At 46.6% G+C, this 22,795-nt stretch overlaps 1 protein-coding gene across 3 annotated transcripts in view; it reads right to left on the bottom strand.

Annotated features, from left to right (window-relative positions):
- Positions 1–22,086, bottom strand: part of LOC139244536 (coiled-coil domain-containing protein 158-like) — a 319,231-nt gene extending 297,145 nt beyond the window's left edge. For all 3 annotated transcript variants that reach the window (XM_070871035.1, XM_070871037.1, XM_070871039.1), the window contains exon 1: positions 21,454–22,086. In XM_070871035.1, coding sequence (XP_070727136.1) covers positions 21,454–21,559 — 106 coding nt within the window. In that variant the 5' untranslated portion in view covers positions 21,560–22,086. The remainder of the gene's footprint in view (positions 1–21,453) is intronic.
- Between the last annotated feature and the right edge of the window lie 709 nt (positions 22,087–22,795).

Raw genomic sequence — 22,795 nt, 5'->3', positions numbered from 1 at the left:
AATCTATCCTAGCCAATTCACGTCTCATACCATCGAAGTTACCTTTCCTTAAGTTCAGGACCCTAGTCTCTGAATTAACACTGTCACTCTCCATCTTAATAAAGAATTCTATCATATTATGGTCACTCTTCTCCAGAGGGCCGCACACAACAAGATTACTAATTAGACCCTTCTCATTACACATCACCCAGTCTAGGATGGCCAGCTCTCTATTTGGTTCCTCGACATATTGGTCAAGAAAACCATCCCTAATACACTCCAGGAAATCCTCCTCCACCACAATGCTACCAGCTTGGTTAGCCCAATCTATATGTAGAGTAAAATCGCCCATGATAACTGCTGTACCTTTATTGCAAGCATCCCTAATTTCTTGTTTGATGTCGTCCCCAACCTTACGACTACTGTTTGGTGGTCTGTACACAACTCCCACTAGCGTTTTCTGCCCTTTGGCATTCCGCAGCTCTACCCATATAGATTCCACATCATCCAAGCTAATGTCCTTTCTTACTATTGTGTTAATTTCCTCTTTAACCAGCAACGCTACCCCACCTCCTTTTCCTTTCTGTCTATCCTTCCTGAATGTTGAATAACCCTGGATGTTGAGTTCCCAGCCTTGGTCACCCTGGAGCCATGTCTCTGTAATCCCAATTATATCATAATTGTTAATAGCTGCCTGCGCAGTTAATTCATCCACCTTATTACAAATACTCCTCACATTGAGGCACAGAGCCTTCAGGCTTGTCTTTTTAATACTCTTTGTCCCTTTAGAATTTTGCTGTAATGTGGTCCTTTTTGATTTTTGCCTTGGGTTTCTCTGCCCTCCACTTTTACTATTCTCCTATCTTTTGCCTCTGTCTCCCTCTGCCTCCCTGCATAGGTTCCCATCCCCCTGCCATATTAGTTTCACTCCACCCCAACAGCACTAGCAAACACTCCCCCTAGGACATTGGTTCCGGTCCTGCCCAGGTGCAGACCATCCTGTTTGTACTGGTCCCACCTACCCCAGAACCAGTTCCAATGTCCCAGAAATTTGAATCCCTCCCTTCTGAACCACTCCTCAAGCCACGCATTCATCTGAGCTATCCAGCGATTCCTACTCTGACTAGCACGTAGCACTGGTAGCAATCTTGAGATTACTAATTTTGAGGTCCTACTTTTTAATTTGGCTCCAAGCTCCCTAAATTCGTCTCTTAGGACCTCATCCTGTTTTTTACCTATATCGTTGGTTACCTATATGCACCACGACAACTAACTGTTCACCCTCCCTTTTCAGAATGTCCTGCACCTGCTCGGAGACATCCTTGACCCTTGCACCAGGGAGGCAACATACCATCCTGGAGTATCGGTTGCGGCTGCAGAAACGCCCATCTATTCCCCTTACAATTGAATCCCCCATCACTCTCCCACTCTTTTTCCTGCCCTCCTGTGAGCAGCCACCCATGGTGCCATGAACTTGGCTGCTGCTGTCTTCCCCTGAAGAGTCATCCCCCTCAACAGTACCCAAAATGGTGTATCTATTTTGCAGAGGGATGACCGCAGGGGCCCCCTGCACTACCTTCCTTGCACTACTCTTCCTGTTGGTCACCCATTTACTATCTGGCCGTGTACCCTTGACCTGTGGTGAGACCAACTCGCTAAATGTGCTATTCACATCATTCTCAGCATCGTGCATGCTGCAAAGTGAATCCACCCGCAGCTCCAGTGCCGCAATGCAGTCCCTCAGGATCTGCAGGCGGATGCACTTCCCGCACACGCAGTGGTCAGGGACACCGGAAGCGTCCCCAAGTTCCCACATAGTACAGGAGGAGCATAACATGTGTCCGAGCTATCCGACGGGATAGAATCAAGGGTTAAATACATAACAAGTTGCACTATGTAACCAGCATTCTGCCGCCACCACAGGGCGTATCTGTTGGAGTCGCAAGGGATCCCAGCATTCCTTGGGAGCACTGTATATAAGCAAGCATCCCATGCTGTCCCAAGACTCTGGGAGTTACAATAAAAGAGACTAAGGTAACACTTACTCACGTCTACAGTACTCAATCACATTAGTTTATTCTGGACATAACTGACGACGAGATAACGAACCATCACGCGAAAATGCAGAGAACTGTTGGTATCCTGGAGAAATGTTGGTATCCTGGAGAAATTCTCAGAAGGAGACGATTGGGAAGCCTTCGTGAAGTGACTCAACCAATACTTTGTGGCCAACGAGCTGGAAGGGAGTTTGAACGCTGCCAAAGGGCGATCCTCCTCACCGTCTGCAGGCAACAACCTATGGCCTCATGAAGAATCTTCTTGCTCCGGTGAAACCAACAACCAAATTGTATTAAGTGTACGCTGGTCCGGGAGCAGTTAAATCTGAAGGAGTGTGTTCTGATGGCAAGACATTGATTTTGCACAGTCTGAAGGCCAGGAAGTGGCGAGCTGCATCGCCGAACTAAGGCACATTTGCAGGACATTACGAATTTGATGGATTCCTGGAGCAAATGCAAAGAGACTTTTTTGTGCTTGGCATTGGCCACGAGGTTATCCTTCGTAAACTATTGATTGTTGAAACATCAAACCTGAGCAAAGCCATAATGATAGCCCAGGAATTTATGTCCACCAATGAGAACACCAAACAAATTTTGCAGCATAAAGGTGTTTCGGCAAGTACTGTACACAAAGTAACATTGTTTTCAGGCAGGAATTCATATGGCAGAACGTACACGCCTGCAGCTGCACGACCCTAGATGACTCAGTCCACTATCAAGCGTTAATGCGAGGCAGTTAACACCTTGTTGATACTGCGGAGATAATCATCGAGCCCATCAATGCTGTTTCAAACACTATGCGTGCAAAGGCTGTGGAACAATGGGACACCTCTAGCGAATGTGCAGATGAGCTGCAAACCCTGCAAAGCACCATGTTGCAGAGGAAGACTGATCCATGGCGGATCAAACTGAACTAGAGATTCAAACCGAGGAGGCAGATGTGTACGGGGTACACACCTTCACCACAAAATGTTCACCGATCATGTTAAAAGTTGAACTGAACGGAATTCCAGTATCCATGGAATTGGACACGGGTGCGAGGCAGTCCATCATGAGCAAAAACACCCTAGACAGGCTATGGTGCAACAAGGCACACAGGCCCAAGCTGAGCCCCATTCACACCAAGCTGAGAAATTACACTAAAGAGCTGATTCCTGTAATTGGCAGTACAGCAGTAAAAGTCTCCTATGATGGAGTAGTGCACGAACTACACAATGGATAGTACCAGGAGATGGCCCCACACTGTTCGGCAAAAGTTGGCTGGGTAAAATCCGCTGGAACTGGGACAACATCCGAGCACTTTCGTCCATCAACGACGCCTCGTGCCCAGGTTCTGAGCAAGTTTCCGTCGTTGTTTGAGCCAGGCATCGGAAGTTTCTTGGGGATCCACTTGATTCTCGGTACATGACCCATCCACCACAAGACACTGGCAGTGCCATATATGATGCAAGAGAAAGTGGAGATCAAGCTAGACAGGCTGCAATGAAAGGGCATGATCGCGCTGGTGGAGTTCAACGAGTGGGCCAGTCTGATTGTTCCGGTTCTCAAGGACGATGGCATGGTCAGAATTTGTGGGGACTATAAAGTTACGATTAACCGTTTTTCGCTGCAGGACCAGTGCCCGCTTCCCAAGGCAGAAGAGCTATTTGCGACGCTGGCAGGAAAAAAAGATGTTCACCAAGTTGGACCCGACCTCGGCCTACATGATGCAGGAGCTGGCAGAATCTTGGAAAGACCTCAGCTGCATCAACACGCAAAGTTCTGTTCATCTACAATAGATGCCCGATTGGGATTCGATCGGCCGCGGCTATTTTTCAAAGGAACATGAAGAGTCTGCTAAAGTCGGTTCCGCGCACCGTGGTTTTCCAGGACGACATACTGGTCACAGATCGGGACACCATCGAACACTTGCAGAACCTGGAAGAGGTTCTAAGTCGGCTCGATCTTGTGGGACTCAGGTTGAAATGCTCAAAGTGCGTTTTCCTGGTGCCAGAGGTCTAGTTCTTAATGAGAAGAATCGCGGCAGACGACATCAGACCCACCGACGCCAAGACGGAGGCCATCAAGAATGCGCCAAGACCACAGAATGTGACGGAGCTGCAGTCGTCCCTGGGACTCAATTATTTTGGTAATTTCCTACCCGGGTTAAGCACCTTGCTAGAACCTCTACATCCTTGTAAATGTTTAGTGCTAGCTTGCGATGAGTCTTCGTACGGGGTCGGGTGTGTGTTACAACAAGCAAACGAATCGGGAACAGTGCAACCGGTCGCTTATGCGTCCAGGGCCGAAAGGGCCAACAGCATAATTGAAAAAGAAGCTCTGGCATGCGTTTACGGGGTAAAAAAAAAAAAATGATTATCTGTTTGGGCTTAAGTTAGAGTTAGAAAATGACCATAAGCCGCTCATATCGCTATTCTCAGAGAGCAAAGGTATCAATACCAATGCCTCTGCTCGCATCCAAAGATGGGCGCTCACGCTGTCTGCGTATAACTATGTAATTCGCCACAGGCCAGGCACAGAGAACTGCGCTGACGCCCCCAGTGAGCTACCATTGCCCACCACCAGGGTGGAAATGGCACAGCCTGCAGACTTGCTCTTGGCGATGGATGCATTTGAAAACGAAGAGTCACTCGTTATGGCCCGCCAGATCAGGACCTGGATCAGCCAGGATCCTTTACTGTCCCTTGTAAAAAGCTGTGTCCTCCATGGGAGCTAGTCCTAGCGGAGATGCAAGAAGAGATCAAGCCGTTCCAGCAGCGTAAAGAAGAAATGTCCATACAGGCGGACTGTCTTTTGTTGGGTAATCACATGGTTTTGCCCAAGAAAGGCAGGGAAACGTTCATACGTGACCGACACAGTACCCACCCAGACATAGTAATGATGAAAGCTATAGTCAGATCCCAAGTGTGGGGGTCCGGCATCAACTCAGATTTGGAGTCTTGCGTGCGCCAAATGCAACACTTGCTCTCAACTGAGCAATGCACCCAGGGAGGCACCGCTAAGTTTGTGGTCATGGCCCTCCAAACCGTGGTCTAGGATCCACGTTGACTTCGCTAGCCCTTTTCTAGGCAAAATGTTCTTGGCTGTTGTGGATGCTTATTCAAAGTGGATTGAGCATGTAATAATGTCTGCAAGCACGTCCACTGCCACCATCGAAAACCTACGAACCATGTTTGCCACGCACGGCCTGCCTGATGTCGCCGACGAGGACAACAGGCCGTGCTTCACCGGCGCTGAATTCAAGGAATTCATGACCCGCAATGGGATCAAGCACGTCACATCTGCCCCCTTCAAGCCCGCATCCAAAGGCCAGGCAGAACGGGCAGTCCAAACCATCAAGCAAAGCTTGAAACGCGTATCGGAAGGCTCCCTGCAGACCCGCCTGTCCAGAATCCTGCTCAGCTACCGCACCAGACCCCACTCACTCACCAGGGGTCTCCCAGCCGAGCTGCTCATGAAAAAGGCGCTCAAAACAAGGCTCTCTCTCGCCCTCCCTGATCACGTCAAGGGCAGGCGGCATCAACAAAGCATGTACCATGATCGCGCAAATTTGTCACGCGATATTGAAGTCAATGACCCTGTATTTGTACTCAACTATGGACATGGTCCCAAATGGCTTGCTGGCACTGTCATAGACAAAGAAGGGAGTAGGGTGTTTCAGGTCAAACTCGCAAATGGACTAACTTGAAGAAAGCATTTGGACCAATCCAAACTGCGATTCAGACAGCCACGAGCAAACTGAAGAGGACACCACCAATTCGACTCTCCGACACACACACACACGTGGCAACCGACATCACAGTTGACTACGAAGCTGAACTCATCATCCCCAGCAACCCAGCGAAGAACCAACTCACCTGCACCTGTATTTGTACCGAGACAATCGACTAGGGAGCAAAAAGCCCCAGATCGTCTCGCCCTGTAAATAAATGTACTATTGATTTTGGGAGGGAGTGATGTTATGTATGCAACCCTATGTAACCAGCATTCTACCGCCACCAGAGAGCGTATCTGTTGGAGTCCCAAGGGATCCCAGCATCCCTTGGGAGCACTGTATATAAGCAGGCCTTCCATGCTGTACCAACACTCTGGGAGTTAGAATAAAGAGACTAAGGTCACACTTACTCACGTCTATAGTACTCAATCACATTAGTTTATTCTGGACATAACACAACTAACTTTCACTTCAACTGACAAAGCAGTCCACCTGACGCTTCTCGTCTGTAGGTCTCGTCTCAAGAACTCACAGATCTCACGGACAACTTCTCTGCGGAAACGCAGCCTTCTGACACATTCTGCATCACTCAGGTGCATGTACGAACACCTGTCTCGATATTGCCAAGGTGGGCAAGGCCTCCTGCCCAGCAGCCTACAGGCGCTGATGTTCCTGATGTGATGAGCTTTATTCAATTGTCTTCTACGTAGTACAACGATGCAGAACGCTCGCACAAGTTATGGCATTTGTCAGTATTGCCCCCATACTTAGTTAAACTTTCAAAAGAAATTCAAAACGGCAAGAAAGCAGGCAGCACAAGTTCACAGTTCTCTCGCTCTCCCCCAAAAGGTCTATATGGATGGACCACACTCAAAAGGTATTTTGTACTCTCCTCTCTCTCTCTCTCTCTTCCCCCCCCCCCCCCCCACTTGAGTCTTGTGACCTCCTTCCTCCCACCCCGCCTCTGTTGAATTGCAGCCTCTGTGGCTCCCAATGATGGCCAGGTCGCTCCCTCCCTCCATCCCTCCATCCTCCAGCCTCTCCATTGAATTGCAATCTCTCTGTGGGCCCCAATGCCGGCCAGTTTGATCGCTCCCATCCCTAGCCCAGGCCAAGTGGCCTCCCAGTGCATTCTCCCGCCCCTAGCCCAGGCCGAGTGGCCTCCCGCACCGGCCCGCTCGCTGCCTTCCCAGGCCGAGTGCAGAAAGATGAATTGGAGTTTGATGCTGAAGGTAGGAATTTAATTTTTTATTTCTTATTATTTTAATTGTGCGAAGGAAGGATGGTTTTGCAAGTCTGTTTCCCAAGGCTTGGTTGGTTCAGGTCCTCTCTGCTTCCCGCCCCTATCTCAGGGCAAATGTCCTCTGATGTACTTACGTGCGCCGATTTCTTTATCTCTCCACAAGGGTTTTCTCAAGTGGCCACATACGCTGATAAGTATAAATGGAGTAACTATTAGCTAGCCAAAGTTACCTAAATGGGCAGAACTGGCGTAGGTAGCTGGTAATGCCCCCTTTTGAGAAAAAAAAACTATCCTTAAAAAAATCGTAACTAAGTGAGTTACGCTGGTGCAAATTGATTGGGGAAACTGGGAATTTTTAAGTTAGGCCAGAAAAAGCAGCCTACTCCCAAAAAAGAGCAGCTCCTGGGGAAAATTGAGCCCTATGATTCAATGTGTGTAAACATTAAAAGCTGGGTTTTGCCAAAAACACCTTTCACTGAAATTAGTACAACTGGATCCAAATATCCTATTGCAATGGTGGGCAAAATCTGCCCCACAGGCCATTTCTGGCCCGCCAAGTCATTCCATCCAGCCCGCTGGATGGGACAGAAATAGAACAAGAGCCGGAGCTCGAGCTGCACATTCGTCTATCCACTTTCACTTCTCATGGGTCAGAGACAGACCCGAACTACAGCCAAGGAAAAAACATTAGTAATACTTCATTCAAATTAATAATTCGCAAAATCGATTCTCTCTGGCCCGATCTTAAAAGGATCCGTTCGTGATTCTGGGCCCCAATGGCGGATGTGCATACCCAGAATGCACTGCCTACTAGAATATGCCATATCCATTTTAGAGTGGAGTCATGGCTGCTTATCTCCAAAACTCTTGCCAAAGAAAGCGACCGGCGCAGCATCTTTCCTCTCCCGGTATCCAGAGTACGACGGCAGGGGAGTTCTCGTCTGGCACCAATTGGGACGGCATTAGCAATCTTTGCAGAGGGGCATCAGGATGACTGAGATGAGGAATTGATGCTGACACAGGCGCGAAAGAGGGTACAGTTCTATTTCACAGCATTCATTTACAGGGACAAGATACAATATTTTCAACTTTTAGCTTTGATTTATTTCTAAGCAGTATTGAATACATGTGTGTGTAAGATAGCATCTGACTACCACCTGAATTTATATTAATGCAATGTTTATGTTTATGCAATATTCCCTCATTTTTTTTTTGCACGCGGTCCCTTGAAATTTGCTATGCAGCCACGGATGCGCAGTATCTCTTCCAGCGGCAGGTGCTGGGGATCGGCCTGCACAGGACCGTGCGATTGGTGGAACATTGGTGGACGGCCCTCAACAGCTCACCAAAACCTGTTAAATGGTCCTCCAGCGCAAATAATTGCCCACCCCTGTCCTAATGTACAGTCCACTATGTAACTATTCACAGGTTTGGTAGTGGGTCAGCCAACTCTCTGACACCACCTACCTCCCCCTGGACCATGACCCCCATCACAGAACATCAAGCCAACATTTCCAAGACTGTCACTGACTTCATCTCCTTTGAGATCTTCCCATCATGGCCGCCAACTTCAGTTCCCTACTTTCTTCCCAAGATCCATAAACAGGACTGCCATGGTAGACCCATCATTTCAGCCTGTTTTTGCCCACGGAACGGACTTCTTCCTATCCCGACTGATTTTTTTTCTCCTTGTCCAGTCTCTTCCCACCTATATCCGCGACTCTTCTGATGCTCTCTGCCACTTTAAGTTTCCTGGCCCCAACCGTCTCCTTTTCACTATGGACGTCCAATCCCTCTACACCTCCATCCCCCATCAAGACGGCCTGAGGGCGCTCCTCTTCTTCCTTGAGACCCAACAAGTCCCCATCCTCCACCACCGTCCTCCACCTGGCTGAACTTGTTCTCACATTAGAGTCAAAGGAGAAGTTGTTCACTCACTTCCTCAAATGAAAAGGTGTTCCTATCGGAACCCGCTTGGGTCCCAACTATGCCTGCTTTTTCGTGGGATAAGTGGAACATTCTTTGTTCCAGTCCTACTCGGGTCCCCTCTTTGGCTCGCTTGTGTACTGGCCGAGTGTAGACGCCTGGAGGGGACCTGCGTTGCGGACCCAGGAGCAGCGGTTCCTGTGGATGTGAAGACCTGCAAGAAGAGGTGGGTTGGAGTTTTTATTTTTTGGAAATTCTGTGTGCCCGGCTCACGGCGGTAATCAGTTTGGCAGGGTACATTAATGACTGTATCAGTGCAGTTTCCTGCTCTCGCCTTGAACTAGAAAATTTCATTCACTTTGCTTCCAATTTCCACCCTTCCCTCACCTTCACATGGTTCATCTGACTCTTCCCTTCCTCGACTTCTCGGTCTCCATTTCTGGGGGTAGGCTATCGACAAACATCCTCTATAAGCCCAGACTCCCACAGCTACCTGGACTATACTTTCTCCCATCCCGCTTCCTGTAAGGACGATTACAGCATACTAAATTACAAGTAGTACAAGTAGTGTCCGAAATCCGGCAATACCCAAAATCCGGAACGTCTTTCCAACTTCCCGAACTTGGAAACGCCTGAGCCGAGGTTCGGGTATTCCAGATTTTGGGACGTCTTTCTCTAGTCCTTCGCTACTCTCCCTCTTGTGTTTTTGTTAATCCAGAGTCTCCTGTATCTGTGAGAAGCTAGTTTGATCTACTGTATTGTTTTGCCTTGCTGAAACTAATTGGACAGTCTATAAGTTTTCGGCAGTAACCATCCACAGTAAATTTTAGGGTGTTTAGCGGATTCCAGACGACTGCGCTGTGCGTGTAGTTTTCAGACGGCTGTTTTGTTGTGCCGTTTGCGGAGTTTCGCCGGGGTCTTGCGCCGGCAGTTTTAGGCGGACCAGCACCATGCAAGTTTGGGGTTCCCGCGGTCGCCATGCTTTGGAGTTTTGGCTCACTCGTGTTCTGGCCCAGGGTAGACGCCCGGGGGAACGGCCCTGCGTTGCAGACCCAGGAGCAGCGGTGCCTGTGGGTGTGAAGACCTGCAAGAAGAGGTGGGTTGGAGTTTTTATTTTTTGGAATTTCCCTGTGCCCGGTTCACGGCGGTAATCAATTTGGCAGGGTGTCCAGATTTGAGCATTTTCCGGATTCCGGACGGCCCCGCCACGGATCGGCCCAGTATCCGGATTCCAGAGCATTCCGAATTTCGGAACTCCGGATTTCGGATGCTCAACCTGTAAATTGTTGTTTCACCTGGTGTTTAGTGCCCTGGACAGTTGGAAAGGAGGAGGTAAAAGGCAGGTGTTGCATCTCCTGCGCTTGCACAGGAAGGTGGCGTGGGAAGGGGGAGGAGTGTTGGGGGTGATTGAGGAATGGACCTGGGTGTCGTGGAGGGAGCAGTCCCTTCGGAATGCTGATGGAGGGGGGGGTGGGGCAGGGAAGATGTGTTTGGTAGTGGGATCACTCTGCAGGTGGCGGAGGATGATACGATGAATGTGGAGACTGGTGGAGTGAAAGGTGAAAACAAGGGGAACCCCATTGTGGTTCTGGGAGGGAAGGGTGAGAACAGAAGTGCAGGAAATAGAACGGACATGTGCCAGTTTGGCACCACTCCACACCAACACCATAAGGCATCCCTACAATGCCCAAGGCATTCCTTTCACACTCGCCACGATTGTAGGGTATACCATTATGTCTCACCATTGACTACAACTCACTAAGCCGCTTCCAAAGGTGCAAAGTGTTGAAAACAAAGATTTCGATGTTTGTCAACACATCAACAAAATTTTACATGAACATTGGCTAAAAGACCTAAATGCCTACCCTTGTGTTGTTAGTTGGTATGATTGGACAAGGATGAGGGCGAGTGTGAGGGGTGGCTAGTGAGATGGGGATGTGATAGAGAGGGATGGGTGGAGATGCAAGGTAAGTTGGTGTGAGTAAGGATGTACAGGAGTGGGGTAGGGAAGGCAAGGCAGAGTGATGGGGATGTGATGAGTGCCACAGCAGGATGAGGTTGAGTGTGGCTTTGCAGTAACGTTTCATGATCTACTGAGATCATTGAAAGGTTTGCACCACTGCAGCCAGCTCCTCCTGACGATATCCCTGCTTGTGCCCTCCTGTACAATGCGCAATTAGACTATGTTGGTATCCTGGGGAGGTCTCTGCCACCCATGGGAAGAGAAGAGAACTTCCCTGCATTCTGTGACTCCTTCCAGAAGCATATGGAGCGAGTCATGGGACAGCCTGAGTGCGGCCGTGCACCGCTGGTCAGTGTTTGCAGTACCTCAATGCTGAAGAACACTGACAGAACAACTGTCAAAATGAATTTGGTTATGGTCCCTTTAAGGAAACCAGCTGATGATGCGTTATCAAATGTTGTCATTAGACCTACTTCCTTTTAATTGGCCAGGAACCACACAGGTCGGGCTTAACAAGCCCAATAAGGGAAAAGTCAATATGGAGCCAGGAGTGGAGTTCGCATTCACACCAGACGTAGGAAAAAAAAAATCGAGCCCTCCGTTTCTCTCTCTCCATAGATGCTGCCTGACCCGAGTATTTCCAGCATTTTCTGTTTTTATCCCTGGCCAGTAATGGCCCCACTGGGTTTGAACCTGTTATGCTCATAATAAAGGATGAAACTGAGTACTGTAAGCAATGAGTAAGTGTGACCTTAGCTCCTTTAATTAGACTCCAGAGTGTAGGTACAGCATGGGTGGCCTGCTTATATACAGTGCTCCCAAGGGATGCTGGGATCCCTTGGGACTCCAACAGTTAGGCCCTCTGGTGGTGATACAGGTTGCCAAGGGTTAAATACATAACAGAACCCATGCTTAAAAAAGGCTTTTTACTTTATTAAAAAAAATATTCAGGAGAATAGAACCTCGCTTTGGCTCAATCCCCTCACCTGACACATTCTCTGGCATGAATTACACATTCTACAATAGTGTGCCTTCTAACTTTTAAAATAACTGAGCAATAAAAATGTAGGCATAGTAAACAATGCTTGATACACAGCGCCTCAAGATTCATAGTGAATGGAATTCTGTGGATTATTTTTTATAACTCTATGATATGTCTGATGTACCAGTTTGATGGAACACTTCCAATTCCATGCCATTGTTTTTTTTTTAAATCTCCATTATCAAACCAATGCAATTTGTAACTGAATAAGGCCACTGCTTTGAGTTACACCTCACTATTAGCCTGCATGTTTTGATCTCATGCAACTTGTAGAATATGATCAGTCTATGAACTTTTATCAGATCCAATCTGTTCAAAGCTCCATGCTCCCCATGCAGTATCCAAGATGTTGTTGTGCAGAGATTGTCTACCTCTTCACGTGCCTCGATAATATTCTAGCCAAGCACATTGAGGTTCTTCTGAGTAGTGCTACCTCTCCCCGCTATTCAGGTAGTGAATGCCTCTGCTCCTCTATAATGCATTCAGCTTCCATTTTAGTCTGTCTTATCAACCTACTCCAAAATGATAAAAGGACTAGTCAACAATGCTGACAAGTGGCATTTACTCACAATAACCTGATCACCCATTATCAGTTTGGGGTCTGCCAAGGCTTCATTACAGCCTTGGTTCAAATATGGACACATTAAGCTGAATTCCAAGAGTGAGGCTTTTGACATTAAGGCAGCATATGACCAAGTGTGGCAGCAAGAAGCCCTTGTAAAACTGAAGTCAAAGGGAACAGAAAAGGTCATTAAAGAAGACACCCCTCACAAGTGAATAATGTCAATAACAGGTACAGGCAAAAACGCTGCAACCACCTGGCTGAAATACATGCCAGAGGCAAAATCACACCTGGTGGGTCAGAAATTCACCATAAACAGATTACAAAGCAATGACAACTTCCTGATCCAAGTATCAAAGACCAGTGCAAAACTCTGATGATACTTACACATTCTTACACCTAACATTTCAGGACCATTTGTTTGTATTGTTAGAACCAACCAGCTTCCCCAGCAGGTGACAGACACCTGAAACGGACTTTAGATTTTCGTTATATGTGAATGTGAATCCCCTTCAGTAGCAATGGGCCATGTCAGCAGAATTGCTGATATTGAACTGGCGAAACTTCTGACTCTTCCAGCATGTGATACCCAGTAGGCAGCCAAAGAGCACTGCAGTAGTCATGGTATCGAAGAGATGGAAAAAGATAAAGCTGTTTACACATGATGTTTTTAATGGGGAGGCAGCAGGTGAAGAAAAGGTTGGAGTCTTCGGAGACACTGTATAGGATTGTGGACAGGTGCCAGATTTGGACCTCAATTTTTCCCAGTATTTGCTCAGTTTCTTGTTGGAGTAGGCTGCTTTTTCTGGCCTAACTTAAAAATCCCCAGGTTCCCCAATCAATTTGCACCAGCGCAACTTAGTTATGTTTTTTTTGCTCAAAAGGGGGCGGTACCAGCCACCTATGCCAGTTCTGCCCATTTCGGCAACTTTGGCCAGCTAGTCCATTTCTACTTAGGCCAGCGTTCTAGCAATACTGGCCATTCCAAGGTAGGTAGAAATAGGAAATTATAAGAACATAAGAAATAGGGAACAGGAGTAGGCCACACGGCCCCTCGAGCCATTCAATAAGATCATGGCTGATCTCATCATGGACTCAGCTCCACTTCCCTGCCCACGCCCCATAACCCCTTATCGTTTAAGAAACCATCTATTTCTGTCTTAAATTTATTCAATGTCCCAGCTTCCACAGCTCGCTGAGGCACCGAATTCCACAGATTTACAACCTTCAGAAGAAATTTCTCCTCATAAAAACATATAAAATAGGTGCAGGAGTAGGTCATACAGCCCTTAGAGCCTGCACCACCATGCAATAAGACCATGGCTGATCATTCACCTCAGTACCCCTTTCCCGCCATGCCCCTTGATTCCTTTAGCCGTAAGGCCCATATCTAACTCCCTCTTGAATATATCCAATGAACTGGCATCAATAACTCTCTGCGGTAGGGAATTCCACAGGTTAACAACTCTGAGTGAAGAAGTTCCTCCTCATCTCAGTCCTAAATGGCTTACTTCTTATCCTTAGACTGTGTCCCCTGGTTCTGGACTTCCCCAACATCGGGAACATTCTTCCTGCATCTAAACTGTCCAGCCCCATCAGAATTTTATATGTTTCTATGAGATCCCCAGTGAATACAGGCCCAGTCGATCCAGTCTCTCCTCATGTCAGTTCGGCCATTCCAGGAATCAGTCTGGTGAACCTTCGCTGCACTCCCTCAATAGCAAGAACGTCCTTCCTCAGATTAAGAGACCAAAACTGAACACAATATTCCAGGTGAGGCCTCACCAAGGCCCTGTATAACGCAGGAAGACCTCCCTGCTCCTATAGAAACATAGAAAATAGGTGCAGGAGTAGGCCATTCGGCCCTTCGAGCCTGCACCACCATTCAATAAGATCATGGTAGATCCTTCACCTCAGTACCCCTTTCCCGCTTTCTCTCAATACCCCTTAATCCATTTAGCCGTAAGGGCCATATATAACTCCCTCTTGAATACTCAAATCCCCTAGCTATGAAGGCCAACATACCATTTGCCTTCTTCACTGCCTGCTGTACCTGCATGCCAACTTTCAAAGACTGATGCACCATGACACCCAGGTCTCATTGCACCTCCCCCTTTCCTAATCTGCCGCCATTCAGATAATATTCTGCCTTCGTGTTTTTGCCACCAAAGTTGATAACCTCACATTTATCCACATTATACTACATCTGCCATGCATTAGCCCACTAACCTGTCCAAGTCACCCTGCAGCCGCTTAGCATCCTCCTCACAGCTCACACCGCCACCCAGCTTAGTGTCATCTGCAAACTTGGAGATATTACATTCAATTCCTTCATCTAGATTAATATATATTGTAAATAGCTGGGGTCCCAGCACTGAGCCCTGCAGCACCCCACTAGTCACTGTCTGCCATTCTGAAAAGGACCCATTTAACCCCACTCTCTGCTTCCTGTCTGCCAACCAGTTCTCTATCCACGTCAGTACATTACCCCCAATACCATGTGCTTTAATTTTGCACACCAATCTCTTCTGCGAGACCTTGTCAAAAGCCTTTTGAAAGTCCAAATACACCACATCCACTGGTTCTCCCTTGTCCATTCTCCTAGTTACATCCTCAAAAAATTCCAGAAACATAGAAAATAGGACAGGAGTAGGCCATTCGGCAGTTCGAGCCTGCACCGCCATTCAATGAGTTCATGGCTGAACATGCAACTTCAGTACCCCTTTCCTGTTTTCTCGCCATATCCCTTGATCTCCCTAGTGGCAAGGACTACATTGAACTTCTTTTTGAATATATTTAGTGAATTGGCCTCAACAACTTTCTGTGGTAGAGAATTTCACAGGTTCACCACTCTCTGGCTGAAGAAGTTTCTCCTCATCTCGGTCCTAAATGGCTTACCCTTTATCCTAAGACTGTGACCCCTGGTTCTGGACTTCCCCAACATTGGGAACATTCTTCCTGCATCTAAACTGTCAGAATTTTAAGCGTTTCTATGAGATCCCCTCTCATTCTTCTGAACTCCAGTGAATACAAGCCCAGTTCATCCAGTCTTTCTTGATTTGTCAGTCCCACCATCCCAGGAATCAGTCTGGTGAACCTTTGCTGCACTCCCTCAATAGCAAGAATGTCCTTCCTCAAGTTAGGAGACCAAGACTGTACACAATACTCCAGGTGTGGCCTCACCAAGGCCCGATGCAACTGTAGTAACACCTCCCTGCCCCTGTACTCAAATCCCCTCGCTATGAAGGCCAACATGACATTTGCTTTCTTAACCGCCTGCTGTACCTGCATGCCAACCTTCAATGACTGATGTACCATGACATCCAGGTCTCGTTGCACCTCCCCTTTTCCTAATCTGTCACCATTCAGATAATAGTCTGCCTTCCTGTTTTTGCCACCAAAGTGGATAACCTCACACTTAACCACATTATACAGCATCTGCCATGCATTTGCCCACTCACCTAACCTGCCCAAGTCACCCTGCAGCCTCATAGCATCCTCCTCACAGCTCACACTGCCACCCAGCTTAGTGTCATCTGCAAACTTGGAGATATTGCGTTAAATTCCCTCGTCTAAATCATTAATGTATATTGTAAATAGCTGGGGTCCCAGCACTGAACCCTGCGGCACTCCATTAGTCATCGCCTGCCATTCTGCCGTTTATTCCCACTCTTTGCTTCCTGTCTGCCAACCATTTATCCACATTATACTTCATCTGCCATGCATTTGCCCACTCACCTAACCTATCCAAGTCGCTCTGCAGCCTCATAGCATCCTCCTCGCAGCTCACACTGCCACCCAACTTATGTGTCATCCGCAAATTTGGAGATACTACATTTAATCCCCTAGTCTAAATCATTAATGTACAATTTAAACAGCTGGGGCCCCAGCACAGAACCTTGCGGTACCCCACTAGTCACTGCCTGCCATTCTGAAAAGTACCCATTTACTCCTACTTTTTGCTTCCTGTCTGCCAACCAGTTCTCAATCCACATCAGCACACTACCCCCAATCCCATGTGCTTTAACTTTGCACATTAATCTCTTATGTGGGACCTTGTCGAAAGCCTTCTGAAAGTCCAAATACACCACATCAACTGGTTCTCCCTTGTCCACTCTACTGGAAACATCCTCAAAAAATTCCATAAGATTTGTCAAGCATGATTTCCCTTTCACAAATCCATGCTGACTTGGACCTATCATGTCACCTCTTTCCAAATGCGCTGCTATGACATCCTTAATAATTGATTCCATCATTTTAACCACTGCTGATGTCAGGCAGATGGGTCCATAATTCCCTGTTTTCTCTCTCCCTCCTTTTTTTTTTAAAAAAGTGGGGTTACATTGGCTACCCTCCACTTCATAGGAACTGATCTAGAGTCTATGGAATGTTGGAAAATGACTATCAATGCATCCGATATTTCCAATGCCACCTCCTTAAATACCATCAGGCCCTGGGGATTTATTGGCCTTCAATCCCATCAATTTCCCCAACACAATTTCCCGACTAATAAGGATTTCCCTCAGTTCCTCCTTCTTACTAGACCCTCTGACCCCTTTTATATCCGGAAGGTTGTTTGTGTCCTCCTTAGTGAATACCGAACCAAAGTACTTGTTCAATTGGTCTGCCATTTCTTTGTTCCCCGTTATGACTTCCCCTGATTCTGACTGCAGGGGACCTATATTTGTCTTTACTAACCTTTTTCTCTTTACATATCTATGGAAGCTTTTGCAGTCCATCTTAATGTTCCCTGCAAGCTTCCTCACATACTCTATTTTCCCCCTCTGAATCAAACCCTTTGTCCTCCTCTGCTGAGTTCTAAATTTCTCCCAGTCCCTGGGTTCGCTGCTATTTCTGGCCAATTTGTATGCCACTTTCTTGGCTTTAATAATATCCCTGATTTCCCTTGATAGCCATGGTTGAGCCACCTTCCCTTTTTTATTTTTACGCCAGACAGGGATGTACAATTGTTGTAGTTCATCCATGCGGTTTCTAAATGTCTACCATTGCCCATCCACTGTCAACCCCTTAAGTATCATTCGCCAATCTATCCTAGCCAATTCACACCTCATACCTTCAAAGTTACCCTTCAAGTTCTGGACCATGGTCTCTGAATTAACTGTTTCATTCTCCATCCTAATGTAGAATTCCACCATATTGTCACTCTTCCCCAAGGGGCCTCGCACAACGCGATTGCTAATTAATCCTCTCATTACATATCATCTAGTCTGGGATGGTCAGCCCTCTAGTTGGTTCCTCGACATATTGGTCTAGAAAACTATCCCTAATACACTCCAGGAAATCCTCCTCCACCGTATTGCTACCAGTTTGGTTAGCCCAATCAATATGCAGATTAAAGTCACCCATGATAACTGCTGTACCTTTAATGCACGCATCCCTAATTGCTTGTTTGATGCTGTCCCCAATCTCACTACTACTGTTTGGTGGTCTGTACACAACTCACACTAGTGTTTTCTGCCCTTTGGTATTCCGCAGCTCCACCCATACAAATTCCGCATCATCCAAGCTAATGTCCTTCCTTACTATTGCGTTAATTTCCTCTTTAACCAGCAACGCTACCCCACCTCCTTTTCCTTTCTGTCCATCCTTCCTGAATGTTGAATACCCCTGGATGTTGAGTTCCTAGCCTTGGTCACCCTGGAGCCATGTCTCAGGTGATGCCAATATATCATATCCATTAATTGCTGCCTGTGCAGTTATTTCGTCCACCTTATTACGAATACTCCGCGCATGGAGGCAGAGAACATTCAGGCTTGTCTTTTTAACATACTTTGCCCCTTTAGAATTTTGCTGTAATGTGGCCCTTTTTGATTTTTGCCTTGGGTTTCTCTGCCCTCCACTTTTCTTCTTTCTATCTTTTGCTTATGCCCCCATTCTACTTCCCTCTGTCTCCCTGCATAGGTTCCCATCTCCCTGCCATATTAGTTTAACCCCTTCCCAACAGCACTAACATTCATCTCTGATTTAAATGGGCGACCACTTATTCTAAGATCATGCCCTCTAGTTCTAGTCTCCCCCATCAGTGGAAATATTCTCTCTGCATCCACCTGGTCAAACACCCTCATAATCTTATACGTTTCGATACGATCACCTCGCATTCTTCTGAATTCCAATGAGTCGAGGCCCAACCTACTCAACCTTTCCTCATAAGTCAACCCTCTCATCCCCAGAATCAACCTAATGAACCTTCTCTGAACTGCCTCCAAAGCAAGTATATCCTTTCGTAAATATGGAACCAAAACTGCACGCAGTATTCCAGGTGTGACCTCACCAATACTCTATATAGCTGTAGCAAGACTTCCCTGCTTTTATACTCCATTCCCTTCGCAATAAAGGCCAAGATACTATTGGCCTTCCTGATCACTTGCTGTACCTGCATACTATCCTTTTGTATTTCATGCACAAGTCTCACCAGGTTCCGCTGTACTGCAGCACTTTGCAATCTTTCGCCATTTAAGTAATTTGCTCTTTGATTTTTTTCTGCCAAAGTGAATGACCTCACACTTTCCAATATTATACTCCATCTGCCAAATGTTTGCCCACTCACTTAGCCTGTCTATGTCCTTTTGCAGATTTTTTATGCCCTCCTCCCACCTTTGTATCATCAGCAGACTTGGCTATGTTACACTCAGTCCCTTCTTCCAAGTCGTTAATATAGATTGTAAATAGTTGGGGTCCCAGCACTGATCCCTGCAGCACCCCACTAGTTACTGGTTGCCAACCAGAGAATGAACCATATAATTAAGAGCCCTTGAGCAAGATTGGCTTGCAGCTTGATGTGACCCACAGAGGAGACAGGATAGAAGAGGATGGACAGATCAGCCTCGTCAAAAGGAGGGATAGTGCACCATGGTCAGAGTCATATCGGATATCACAGATCAGGGTAGACTCGATGTTTGGAGGTGGACGGGGGTGACGAAATTAAGAGCCCTTGAGCAGAAGATTAAAAAGATTTCCCCTTCCCCCAGAGTTGTGAATTATGTGAACAGAATTTCCAGTTAATACTGTCAATAAACATTTTTTTAATAAAATAGTTGGGACAAATATAGATTGAGGAGTTTAATTCAAATGTTCTGTAGAAAATGATAAAGGAAGTCATTTGATCATAGGATACAATATTAGATAAATATTCTGTGAGTTTTATATTTACGTTTGGGAGACAGAAAAACCCTTCAAGAGATTAGGGCTGCAGGTTTCCTGCCATTTCGCATTGATGTGAAGTGCTTTTAGGTACACAGATTCACAAGTAGCACTGTTAACTGAGATCAGGTCCCAATCTGCAGCCAAGTGACACGAGACCACCTCCTGGATGTAGTATCACACTACCATGATCTGGCAGCAAGTACATTATACATTTGGCCTAAATGAATTGGGTACAGTCCACAGCAGGTTAGTAGTAATACTTGTATTGAAACTGCATCTCACGCTTCACACACAAGTTATTTTCGAAATGCAGAGACTATCGTTTTCTCGGCAAACAGAGATGCACCAGCAACACCCCACGTTGCTTTATGATGATAGTAGTTGAGGCAGTAATATTAGCCAGACCACTCGAATAACTTCCCGTTTTTCACAATACCATGGGATATTTAGCAGCCATAGAATCTTACAGCATAGGAGGAGGCCAGGTCAGTCAATTGTACCTGTGCCAGTTCTTTCAAAGAGCTGTCCAATTTAGTCCCATACCCCAACTTTCTTCCCATAGGCCTGCAAATTAATCCCCTTCAAGTATATGTCCAATTGCCTTTTGAAAGTTCCTATAGAATCTGATTCCACCACCCTTTCAGATAGCACGCTCCAGATTCCAACAGCCTTCTGTGTGAAAAAAAATCCTCCTAATTTCCCCTCTAAATTATTTTAAATCTATGACCTCTGATTACTAACCAACTTGTCAGAGGAAACAGTTTCTCCCTACTTGCTCTATCGATATTCTCATAATTTTGAATACCTCTATTAGGTCACCCCTTAACCGTCTCTGCTCTAAATAGAACAATCCCACCTTCTCCAATCTCTTCACATAACTGTAGTCCCTCATTTCTGGTATCATTCCGGTAAGCTCCTCTAAACCCTCTCCAAGGCTTTGGCACCTTCCTAAAGTGTCGTTCCCAGAATTGTATACAATACTCCAGCGGAGGCCTAACAATAGATCCGAATACCGAGCCCCGAGGGACCCCACTGCATATTTCCCTCCAGAAAATCAGAAAATCATCTGTTCACCACTAAATCTCTGCCTCCTAACCCTTAGCCAATTATACACCCAAGTTACCACTGTCCCTTTAATACCATGTGCTTCTATTTTCCAAATAAGAATATACATACACACATCTACTACACGACCTTCATCAACCCTCTCTAACTTCATCAAAGAACTTAACCAGGTTAGTCAGACATGATTTGTCTTTAACAAATCCGTGCTGGCTATCCCTAATTAATCCATCTGAACCACTGGATCGAGTTTAACGATTCATCCTAAAAACAAATAGACTGGATGTTGTTGAAAGAAAACACTTGATTACTACACCAGACATTAGCATTAACTTTGTTTCCAACATTTGTTGTGAGGTGATGAGAAACTAAAGATGGAGGTAACGTGCACTCAGTGCAAACATAAACCCGTACCCATGTCTCACGCCTCTACTACCCTCAATTATCTCAGGTTATAGCACCACTTTTTCATTGAAGTGTACCCAAAATCACTGCCCACGAGAGCAAAAGCGCTTGTAGAACTTCGGCCTAATTTAAGATTAAAACGTGCTTTCCTCCCCCTCCAGCCTTGGTATTGGGCAGCTTTAATCAGACATTCATTCATATCAGCCTTTCAGTTCAGGACCAAGTGTTCTTGGGTTACACATCCACAGTTCACCTTTGATTGTATTACACCGCATGAATTCAAACGTGAAACATATTAAAACAAGTTTGCCTGAAGAGGTTCACAAGACACTCACTGTCTAGAGATCGGGAAAGTTCTGAACCATCGAAGTGCGATCCGTTGGTCAATAGTCCATCTTTCGCCGTCTTCCACTTGGATTCAGTTTCAAAAACGTTGGACATTTTTAAGGCTTTAAAAACCGAACAATGTTTTTAAAAACACCCTTTTGGATGTTAACGTTTGTGCACTTAAAAATAAACATTTACATTAAAAATATATACGTACGTTAAATATGTGCTAATTTATTTTTGAAAAAAGTTAACCTAAAAAATATATTCCAAATATAAGATAATAAAAATATATCTGTATTCACTAATTCTTTCCTGCCCGCCGCGCACATTGAGGTGTGGGAGCGGTTCGGTGAAGCGACACCTGTCGCCCTGGTAACTGCGGAAGCCTTTTCCTGCTCTTTCTCCGATCAATAAGCGGCTCCCGCGGTGTTGTTGCAAAGTGCAGCCACCGCTCAGTCCCCGGGAACCGACGACACGCGATTCGGCGGAAAAAGTACCGAGAGAAGCCCGAGACAGCGCGCCGTATCCTAGCCAACGCCGTTCCAATTCGGATCGGCTGTGTGAGGTCACAAAGGAACCCTGTGAGGATTCCCGGGCCATTCTCCGCCGCCTCTTTCAAACAGAAGGCTCCTGTTGTCATTCCCATCATCCACTCGGCGCTCGCTCACAGGCAAGCCTGCTGGGACTTGTAGTTTGATTGCACCCAGCGAACTGAATGCGGAGTCCTGATGTCATGGCATTTTGGCTCCCACTGCGCACGCGCCAGTTTGGTACTGCGCGTGCGCGCTCGATCCAGCCGCGCATGTGCAATGTCAAATTGTGTGTCAGCTGGTATGGGCAGTCCCTCCTCGGCTGCGTGGGGAGCTCACGGGATGTTCAGCCATGAACTTATTGAATGGTGGTGCAGGCTGGAAGGGCCGAATGGCCTACTCCTGCACCTATTTTCTATGAAAGATCGAGAAGGTGAGGAACTTGTGGGTGGGGGAGTGCAGAGAGCGTGATCCAGGTCTACAGGAGGGGTGGGGTTGAATGAGAGCCGGATGGGAAGATGGATCACCTTCTCCCTCTTCTGTTCGGCCTGGATCACGTTCTTCCACCCCCACCCACTTTACACCTGCACCACGTTAACCCCCAGACCGTAGCGGTTCAACAAGCCAGCTCACTACCATCCTCTCAAAGGCAACTAGGGATGGGCAATAAATAAATGATTTTTTTTAAATGAGGTCATCTGTATTGATCCTACAAAATGCATAACATTACATTTATGTGTTACTTACCGGACTCGACTATTCCAATGTTCTCCTGGCAGTGTTCGATCTTCCACCCTCAATGAACTTGAGCTCATCC

Source organism: Pristiophorus japonicus, chromosome 2, assembly GCF_044704955.1.
Source record: "Pristiophorus japonicus isolate sPriJap1 chromosome 2, sPriJap1.hap1, whole genome shotgun sequence".
Taxonomy (NCBI): Eukaryota; Metazoa; Chordata; class Chondrichthyes; family Pristiophoridae; genus Pristiophorus; species Pristiophorus japonicus.
Note: the sequence above shows the minus strand (reverse complement) of the source record. Positions and strands in the feature narration are given on the sequence as shown.